The 10,598-nt window shown below is 41.0% G+C and overlaps 1 protein-coding gene across 2 annotated transcripts; it reads right to left on the reverse strand.

Annotated features, from left to right (window-relative positions):
• Positions 1-1,171: 1,171 nt before the first annotated feature.
• LOC136493054 (protein NUCLEAR FUSION DEFECTIVE 4-like) lies at positions 1,172-5,084 on the reverse strand. 2 transcript variants are annotated; one of them, XM_066489085.1, is made up of 4 exons: positions 4,306-5,084; positions 3,353-3,474; positions 2,320-3,251; positions 1,172-1,917 (listed from the first exon to the last, which is right to left on the reverse strand). In XM_066489085.1, exons 1-4 carry the CDS (start codon positions 4,595-4,597, stop codon positions 1,407-1,409), a joined length of 1,857 nt encoding a protein of 618 aa, XP_066345182.1. In that variant the 5' UTR covers positions 4,598-5,084; the 3' UTR covers positions 1,172-1,406. The 2 variants fall into 2 exon arrangements, with proteins under 2 accessions (XP_066345182.1, XP_066345183.1); XM_066489086.1 differs by lacking the exon at positions 3,353-3,474.
• Positions 5,085-10,598: the final 5,514 nt, after the last annotated feature.

Below are 10,598 nucleotides of genomic sequence, written 5' to 3' on the forward strand. Positions count from 1 at the left end.
TGAGCATTTGCCACATGAACTTGCAATAAACTGCAGCCTTGAGCTGAAGCTGCACCCAGTTCCAGAAGACAGCAGATGATATGGACGAACATAAGGGTAGCCTGCCCTGAAGATCTCCAGGTCCCTAGAGTCTGTAACAGAACGTTAATTAAGATCACATTTCAGAAGTAGCTGGACACACTAGAACCCAGAATGGAACAGCTAGTGAGGACTGTAATGATGTGCTGTTGCTGTTATGGACCTGCAGCAGCAAGATACTGTTGTTGCCCCTTAGCCCTTAGGGATGAACTTGAAGAGTTAGAGCTGGAATTGCTGATGAGGGCTGCTCACCCAATGACCAAAAGGCGAAAAGTGCTCAAGAAAATTGTAGGAGATGGTTCAGAGATGCGGGTGACCAGGTGTAGAGAAATAGAACTGAGCAAGTAGGTCCTTCTCATCCAGTTCAAACATTTCAGTTGTTGGCCAATTAGCAGCCAGAGGCTGAATCTTAATATTACAGTGTACAGCTGTGGAACTAGTTTAGATTCTAAATAGCCAGTGTAGAACAGCTGGGTAACTGATTGATCCTTCAGCTGAATAGGAAGACCACACAGATCTCATGAGAAAATAAGATCACTTAGGTACATGTCACATTCAGAAGCTTAGGAAGAAAAAGGGATAGGAATCATCATTTTTCAGTCATAGCTAATGCCAAGCAGGGTGTCTCTGAGGTTACTGTAGTACTTCTGCAAAGACCACGATGTTCATCAGCAGCTAGTAACGGCAATATGTATAAGAACAGAGATATGCCTAATTGCAAAATGCACCAGAACTTGTCCATTGTGTGTTCCAGCTTCAGAATGGAAACAGTTCAGAGGAACTGTACATACCTGGTAAGTTTGGATCTCCGATAACACAATTCGACAAGAGTGGAAGCGCTCCATGGTCCAAGTTGATGCTCAATGTAACAATCCTGATTCTTGTCTCTTTCATTGTTCCCAAGTACAGTTTATATAGAACCAAACATACAGGAAAGCTATGCAGGAAGCAAAAAGTACTGGTAACAAGTTGATACATCGCAAAAGAGAAACAACAAAATAACAACTAGAGCTTTTAGATTTGGCAGAATCATAGAAGATTCTATTATGCACACAAAAGAAAATTACAGTAGAGCCGGAGCTGAATGGACATGTATGTCTTAGTACAAAGCCTTTATTACAGAATTCATGGTCCAAGCTTGAACTACAGCCTGGCTATTCAACACATGAGGCATGTAAATTTATATTTGGGAACAGCAGTTCGTGTGGTAAAACCTCAAATGATTATATACAGGCAAACTTTAATTTTGTGTGTATATGACACATATATGCAAAATTTATGGTACATGGAACAACAAGAGGAAATGATATATCCAATCCGTGGAAGTTTCATGTGCGGTTTGAACTATAGAGGTGAGTATAAACCCTTTTGGTTCTGTAAACGACCATGAGGCTTAAGCCAGCTCCAACAACACAGAACGCTGACATCATCAGTGAGCTGACAAAAAAGCAGACAGCTCCTTCACACTTCAGTGGTCCTTCTGCAAGAAAACCCATGTTGTGAAGCAATCTTGGAGATGTCAATGCTGTTATCTGATGGCGCTGTGCTTGTTTCTCAGCTTCATAGTCATACAAATTACTAGCAATAAGGCCTGAGAAGATGAGTGACCCTGTGGGGTTTGCTACTGTGAGGAAGTTGTACATTGCACCAAAGTGTTTTACGCCAAAAAGTTCAGAGACAGCAGCTGGCACAATAGCCCAATGAGCTCCATATCCGAGTCCAACCAGGAAGGTTCCGATGTACATAGTTCCAGGCCAAGCCATTGCAAAGAGGAAATGCCCAACAGCCATCAGGATCTGAGCAATTACCAGCGCTATGTGCCTTGGGTATGTGTGTTCCCTGATTAGAAGAACAGCGAATCAAGATATTAACAGTTCTGAAACTTGATATGCACAAAGGAATAATTCAAGCTTTATCAAACCTAAACAATAGTTACAAGGTGAACAAATTAACTGAAAGTAGAAGAAATTGCAATTTACATAAAATTATTGAGTTGCATGCACCGACCAGTTCAATGCAAAAGCTAGCTGATGGGGAAAGACGGACAATTCATTCATACTTCCATGTTCCAAATGTGAACATACTGATATCCAGAATAACTGAATCGAAGTAAAGCACATCAGCCTAGACTTAACAAAATAGAAAAAGCTTTTCGTATTGGTGAAAAAATTATGATGCCAAACAACAATGGCAGACCGTTTTTCCAATTACAAACAGTGGTGGATATGTCAGTGTCAATACCTGACAATAATCTCAGAGAAGTAGCCACCTCCAACACGACCAAGGAAATTCCATATGCTCGTCAATGACACAAAATTATGCGCATCTTTGAACCCAACAGCCTGGCTCATCTGACCCAGATTGTCGATCACTGTCAGACCTGATCCTGATCCAAGTAGGAGCGACCACCAAATAAGCCAAAAATCAGCCTTCACCAATGCCTGCATCAGGGTGAAGTTTTCCCCTCGGCGTGGTCGCCTCCGGATTCTAACCCCACCCCTTGCTGCAGCTTGCACTAACTTGGTCTGCAACTCTGCAATCCTCTTTCTCCTTTCGGATGGAGGTAATGAATCAATGTCCTTAGGCTTCTCCTCTTCCACCTCACTTAAAAAGACCTCTGGTTGATCCTCTTTCTCTTGTGAAGTGCTTGTCTCTCCTTTTGATGGTTCAGAAAGGAGAGCCTCTTCAATTGGATGTTGTGTTTTGGATGATAGTGTCAAGGTCATAGGGATCACGATTGGTAAAACAAGAAGTACGAGTAGAACTACGGTGAGAAAATTAACCACATTGTCACTCAGTTGCATGAAATCTTGGACTAGCATGACGCCGACAAGATATGAGGCGAGGAGCAAGCAGATAATGTAGATGAACAAGAATCTGTTCTTGTCGGATGGACGCACCTGGCGGTGACCTCCAACGGGCCTAATAATAAACATCAGGCCAATGGCAACCAATGATGGACCGACTGCAACCATGAATACAAGTGTTGCATGGTCGGGTGTGTGCATTACTGCATACAGTTGTGTCAAGATTGCACTGCTAAGGCCCGCAAATCCTTTCATAATACCCACTGTTGGACCTCTGCTCTTGGGGAAGTTTTGGATGCATGTAACAAGTGCAGTTGTGTTGAAGAATGTCTCGCCGTTGGTCCCAACATAGATAATAACACACATCTGAATAAACAACAGTCAAACATTACAATTAGCCGCAGAAAATAAAGCCATATAACTACACAGTTTCATAATATTTGCTAGCAGAGAGTAGAAAACTCCACATGTTCTCCACATAATTTGGTATGTGTGTGGCATGTTCTCCACATAAGTTGGTATGCAGATAGCAACGGGATTAGTCTGTCAATTGTAATTTGAGAAGCCCATGCTGCTATATACTGCAAACCTGAACACATACAATGCAAAAGTGGATAGATTTACAGATGTAAGATGATGGTAAAATATGAACAAAAAATGCAACTATAGCAAAATGACTGCATTGCATCATTCCCATTTGCCAACCAACACAAAGTTAGGTTGAGGAAGTATGGCTAGACTATTTTGACAACCAAGCAGGAGAAGGAAGGAATGAGGGAGAGTTTCTGCTACAACAGAAACATAGAAACAGCCTACTTCTGAATTTAAAAAAAAATAAAAAAAAAACACTCCACGGCACAATTTCTTTATGAATAACAACTTGAAATTGAGAAAAGGTAGCAACCCGTTACTGTCGATGTATATAATTCATAATGGTTATTCCTGCAACTGTTAAAATTACAAAAACGCTGTGCACATGGCCCAACATTAGTGACAACGACAACCTAAATATGGACACGAAAAACGAATATTGGTCAATTTCAGAAGTAAACTAAACGTGCTTAGAAAAGTCATCATTGCACTTGATCTGATCTACGATCCAGTCGTTCCTCAGCTGGTTCAGTCCAGCTGTTTAATTTTAATCATCAGGTCACATCTTAGGCCCACCTACTTGGCAATTACATAAACAAATGAGCAGTTCACAGCACAAATAGAAACAGATCGAGTTTTGTCACTGGGGAACAGAACAATTTGACAGCCAACAAGTTGACTACTTGTGCTGTAATTTGGTAGTAACTCCTGTAATCTTCAGATTTCATGACCAAGAGCAGTTAATTCCTCCTAAACAAAAAGGTCAAACCGAACCGTTCTACTGTTCATAAGACATAATAAACAAGGATAGAGCAAAAGACGAACTCACCATCCAGAGGGGCAGCGCCGGCGCCTGCCTGGTGACGATGAGCCAGAGCCAGCCGTAGCCGAGGAAGTTCTGCGCGGAGCCGATGAGCAGCATCGCCCACGACGGCAGCACGGCCGAGAGCGAGCCGGCGAGGAAGCCGACGCAGTCGCCGAGGTCCTTGGCGACGCCGAGCGCGGCCACCTGGCGCTGGTTGTAGCCCAGAGCGGCCTTGATGACCGGCGAGATGCTGCCGAAGAGGTACCCGATGCCGGCCATGGACTGCAGCCACATTGCGGCAACGAACACGAGCCATCGGTTCGTGGAGAAGGCCCGCAGCCTGTCCCCGAGCGTCCCCATCGGACTGGCCACGGAATCACCAGCAAGCAAAAGATGGGATTTTGGTGCTGGAATTTGGGGGTCGGGCTTCGATCCTAGAGCTTGACAAGCACCAGCGAGATTGCCAAATGGACGAAAACGTTGCGGATTTGGAGCCGAGAAAAGGAGGCGGCTTTGGATTGCGGGAAGCAAGGAATACACACTTAGCTGCAGAAAGAGCTCACTGCCCCAACAGACTTATGATATGAGCGAGCAATGCTAATTGGACTGCTTTAGCGCAAAACAAGGAAGCATTAATCCGCTGGAAAAGAGTTGGCTCTGATTATGAAATGCAAACAGTCGGCGCAGAGATGACGTGGATCGGAAAGGGAAGAGCTTTACAGGCTTGAACGCCAGAAACCGGTTTCCGAAATTCCGAAAAAGGGGAAGGTAGGAACGAGAGGAGCAGCTAGGAATAGGACACCACCCCCTGCTGAACAAACGGTAATGTGAATGATGAGGGGCCTTTTAATAACCGTGTGCCATTATAAAAGATGGTTGCGGTCTATACGTCACTAAAAAGTTCGAGCATATCTATGTGCCATGACACTTTAGTTTTTTCTTTTGTCTCCCAAGCCATTCCGTTCACCTTCTGTTTGATTTTTGTCGTTTGCCAACCCTGACATGTGGACCCAATCAGTGAAAACGTCCAAAATGTCCTTCTGTCAAGGCATAAACTGCACTCTATATTTTTTCCCATCGACATCTTCTTCCAACCGCGCCCCTTCCCACAGCGGCGACCGTGCTCCCTCAAGCCGCGCGCCCCTTCTGCCTCTCCCTCCCGACTCCCTCCCTCCCCACAGTCGGCGCCCTTCTCCCTCTCACTCCCAAGCCTGACCCGCTCCCTCCTCCCCCGAGCTCCTCCCCCAGCGGCGGCTGTGCTCGCACCTCCCCCGAGATGCTCCATGGGCGGAAGCGCTCCCCTGGCGGCCGGAGCGCCCTCCTCCCCGAGCTACTCCACCGGTGGCAGCGCTCCCCCGGTGGCCGGCGCGCCCTCCTCCCCCATCTCCTCCTCTAGCGATCGTGGTGGTCGGATCCGTCGATGGTGGCTGGATCCACCGTTGGTGGACGGATCCGCGGCCATGCTGGCTGGATCCGGTGGCGGCGCATCTGGATCGACCAACGGCGGCGGCGGATCGAGAAACCCGGCGGCGGCGCATATGGATCGACCAACGATGGCAGAGGATCGAGCAACCCAACAGTGCGGCGACGCGGCCCACGCAGGGCTCACGTGGCCATGCGACCATCACGGTGGCAGGGGCGGTGGAATCGCCTGGTGCTGTCGGTGGGCGCGTCGGCGATGGAGGCTCGAGGCAGCGAGTAGCTAGGCTCCGTCCGACCCTGACGTTCGTGAGGCCAGCTGCACCCCCAGCCTCGGCGCCCGCGCGGCCGGCTCCGCCCCCCCCCCCCCCCTTGCCCTGGCGCATGCGGGGCTCCCTGGCCCCGGCGCATGGTGGAGGACGGGACGAAAACGACCGGCGGAGGAAACAAAGAAGGGCACGGTCAAGAAGCAACGTCAGGGTATTTAGGATTTTTTCCAATGCAGATTGGCACCGTTAGATGAAAAAGTGGATAGAATGATTTGAGAGGAAAAAAAGTAAAGTGTCATAACACATAAATACGTTTAAACTTTTTAGTGGCACGTATAGCGCGACCACCTTTATAATGACAAGTAAAAGGCTCAATGATGAGCGATGAGAGCCAGGGGTGCCGGTCTCGGTCCACGGCTCCACGCAACGCTGAATGGACGGGAGATATATACACTGCTGAAGTGCTGAGTGTTCATAGAACCCGTCCGTTTTCACTCTCATCGCGATCTTTCAGAGTTTTACTTTCAACGGGAATAACGAGCTTCTCTGTAGCCACTCCTTTTAGATTTCTCAAGCTAAGATTCATTAGCATTAAAAATTAGCTATCTAATACTTTCTCTATTTCAAATTATAAATCACTTTGGCTTTTTTGATTTATCTATTTTGCTATATATTTAGACATATTGTTATATCTAGATGTATAACAAAATAAATGTACAAAAAAAATCAAAACGACTTATAATTTGAAACGGAGGAAGTAGTTAATAGCTGCTAACTTTTAGCTAGCTAATTTTTTAAGGAGAGGCTGTTTGGATCTACCTGCTAATAGGTGGTTAGATAGTGAGTTGAAAACGCAAATGAACTATTAGTGTCTATTAGCAAATTTAAACTTCCTAATGAATCTAATACTACCTCTGTTCCATTTTATCTGGCGTACACGCATATAAAGATTTAAACTTTAAAAACTCTGACCAATAATTAAGCTAATAATTTTTAACTATTATAATACAAATTTTATATAATTAGATTTGTAAGAAATTATACTATTCAATGATTATAAGTTTATAAGCATAAATAATATAATATAAAGCAAATGAACGGTTAAAGTGTAATATAGGAGACCATGTCATTCTAACTTGTGCCAGATAAAATAGAACGAAGGGAGTAGTTAGCAACCCTCAGCTAATAATTAGTAGGTTTATTGACAAGTCTGTTTGAATTCACTAGTACTAATTTTAACTGCTAATTTCTAGTGTTAATGGTTCAAACAAGATCCTAATTATACTTCGATCCCTACGTGATGTATGCTAGTCGTTTTAGATTTTTTTAGCATCTTATAACTGTTATTATACCTTACATTAAAATCACGTGTAGCCCCTTTCATCGCATCAATGAGGACAGGACGCTGGACGTATCACATCGTTTGTATTTTCATGAATTATGAGACAAATATCTATTGAAAAAATATTGCATGATTTGTGCAGTACCTTTTTTTTAACGGATACAATACCTTTTGAGCCACTATCAACTAATAAAACAGGTCCGCCCTTAAGGTCATGTCCCTGTTTGTTTGGGCTTGTTTGGCTGATAAGTCATGGCTGAAAGTACTATTAGCTGATTTAGTGTGAGAGAAAAATATTGTTCGTGGACTGAAAAAGTACGACTTATAAGCCAAACAAACCCAAACGAACAGGGTGCATACTGCAACATACACAATGAGCATGGCCTAACATTACTGGATTATCACATGATGGTCAAACCATCTCTAACACGATGACGTGATTCTTTAAGCCAAAGACTATTTGTTGTTTGCTAATGGCATTATGGATGGAAACGGTACGGATATTTATTCGACCGTCCGTTCGACCGAACAAATATGAACACTTATCTGGATAGTTACTCGGATATCCGTAATTTTTTTCGGATACGGATAATAAAACGGATATCTTAGGCGGATATCAAATACGGATGTAATATCATCGATATCCGGCGGATATCGGATAATCCGGATAATTATCGGATATATCCGGATTATTAAAACGGATATTATCCGGATATTTTTCAAACTTTCTCAAATGAAAAAATGGCCTATATAAGGATTGTAGATCTTGATGAGCTGAACAAACTTGGTATTCAAAACTTTTTAATTTGAGACAATCTAGGGTTCCGAAAACTAGTTTGTAGGCGTCGAAATTTAAAAATCACAAATTTGAACCGTCCAAACTATCTCAAATGGAAAGTTGACCAAAACAACAATTGTATATCTTGAGAAGTTGAACAAACTTGGTATTCAAAACTTTTCAATTTGAAGTCATTTAGAGTTCATAATACTAGAGTCAAAGTGTTGTTTTTTCATTTGACCAAATTTGACTTGGTCAAACTTGCTCAAATGAGACACTAAATGACCTCAGATGAAAAAACTCTGAATACCAAGTTTGATCATTTCAGCAAGATATACAATTGTTACATAGCTCATTTTCCCATTTGAGAAAGTTTTATCAAACACTAGTCATAAATTCTTGAATCTCATATAGACTTTCTGAAACCATGTCACACACTTGTGAAATTTGAACTACATTTTATTCAAATTTTCTCAAATGAAAAAATGGCCTATATAAGGATTGTAGATCTTGATGAGCTTAACAAACTTGGTATTCAAAACTTTTCAATTTAAGACAATCTAGGGTTCCAAAAACTAGTTTGTAGGCGTCAAAATTTAAAAATCACAAATTTGAACTATCCAAACTATCTCAAATGGAAAGTTGACCAAAACAACAATTGTAGATCTTGATGAGTTGAACAAACATGGTATTCAAAACTTTCCAATTTGAAGTCATTTAGAGTTCATAATACTAGAGTCAAAGTGTTGTTTTTTCATTTGACCAAATTTGACTTGGTCAAACTTGCTCAAATGAGACACTAAATGACCTCAGATGAAAAAACTCTGAATACCAAGTTTGATCATCTCAGCAAGATCTACAATTGTTACATAGCTCATTTTGTCATTTGAGAAAGTTTTATCAAACACTAGTCACAAATCCTTGAATCTCATATAGACTTTCTAAAATTATGTCACACACTTGTGAAATTTGAACTACATTTTATTCAAACTTTCTCAAATGAAAAAATGGCCTATATAAGGATTGTAGATCTTGATGAGCTGAACAAACTTGGTATTCAAAACTTTTCAATTTGAGACAATTTAGGGTTCCGAAAACTAGTTTGTAGGCGTCGAAATTTAAAAATCACAAATTTGAACCGTCCAAACTATCTCAAATGGAAAGTTGACCAAAACAACAATTGTAAATCTTGATGAGTTGAACAAACTTGGTATTCAAAACGTTTCAATTTGAAGTCATTTAGAGTTCATAATACTAGAGTCAAAGTGTTGTTTTTTCATTTGACCAAATTTGACTTGGTCAAACTTGCTCAAATGAGACACTAAATGACCTCAGATGAAAAAACTCTGAATACCAAGTTTGATCATCTCAGCAAGATCTACAATTGTTACATAGCTCATTTTGTCATTTGAGAAAGTTTTATCAAACACTAGTCACAAATTCTTGAATCTCATATAGACTTTCTGAAACCATGTCACACACTTGTGAAATTTGAACTACATTTTATTCAAACTTTCTCAAATGAAAAAATGGCCTATATAAGGATTGTAGATCTTGATGAGCTTAACAAACTTGATATTCAAAACTGTTCAATTTGAGACAATCTAGGGTTTTTAAAACTAGTTTGTAGACGTCGAAATTTAAAAATCACAAATTTGAACCGTCCAAACTATCTCAAATGGAAAGTTGACCAAAACAACAATTGTAGATCTTGATGATTTGAACAAACTTGGTATTCAAAACGTTTCAATTTGAAGTCATTTAGAGTTCATAATACTAGAGTCAAAGTGTTGTTTTTTCATTTGACCAAATTTGACTTGGTCAAACTTGCTCAAATGAGACACTAAATGACCTCAGATGAAAAAACTCTGAATACCAAGTTTGATCATCTCAGCAAGATCTACAATTGTTACATAGCTCATTTTGTCATTTGAGAAAGTTTTATCAAACACTAGTCACAAATTCTTGAATCTCATATAGACTTTCTAAAATTATGTCACACACTTGTGAAATTTGAACTACATTTTATTCAAACTTTCTCAAATGAAAAAATGGCCTATATAAGGATTGTAGATCTTGATGAGCTGAACAAACTTGGTATTCAAAACTTTTCAATTTGAGACAATCTAGGGTTCCGAAAACTAGTTTGTAGGCGTCGAAATTTAAAAATCACAAATTTGAACCGTCCAAACTATCTCAAATGGAAAGTTGACCAAAACAACAATTGTAAATCTTGATGAGTTGAACAAACTTGGTATTCAAAACTTTTCAATTTGAAGTCATTTAGAGTTCATAATACTAGAGTCAAAGTGTTGTTTTTTTATTTGACCAAATTTGACTTGGTCAAACTTGCTCAAATGAGACAATAAATGACCTCAGATGAAAAAACTCTGAATACCAAGTTTGATCATCTCAGCAAGATCTACAATTGTTACATAGCTTATTTTCCCATTTGAGAAAGTTTTATCAAACACTAGTCACAAATTCTTGAATCTCATATAGACTTTCT

This window comes from Miscanthus floridulus, chromosome 11 (assembly GCF_019320115.1).
Source record: "Miscanthus floridulus cultivar M001 chromosome 11, ASM1932011v1, whole genome shotgun sequence".
Taxonomy (NCBI): domain Eukaryota; kingdom Viridiplantae; phylum Streptophyta; class Magnoliopsida; order Poales; family Poaceae; genus Miscanthus; species Miscanthus floridulus.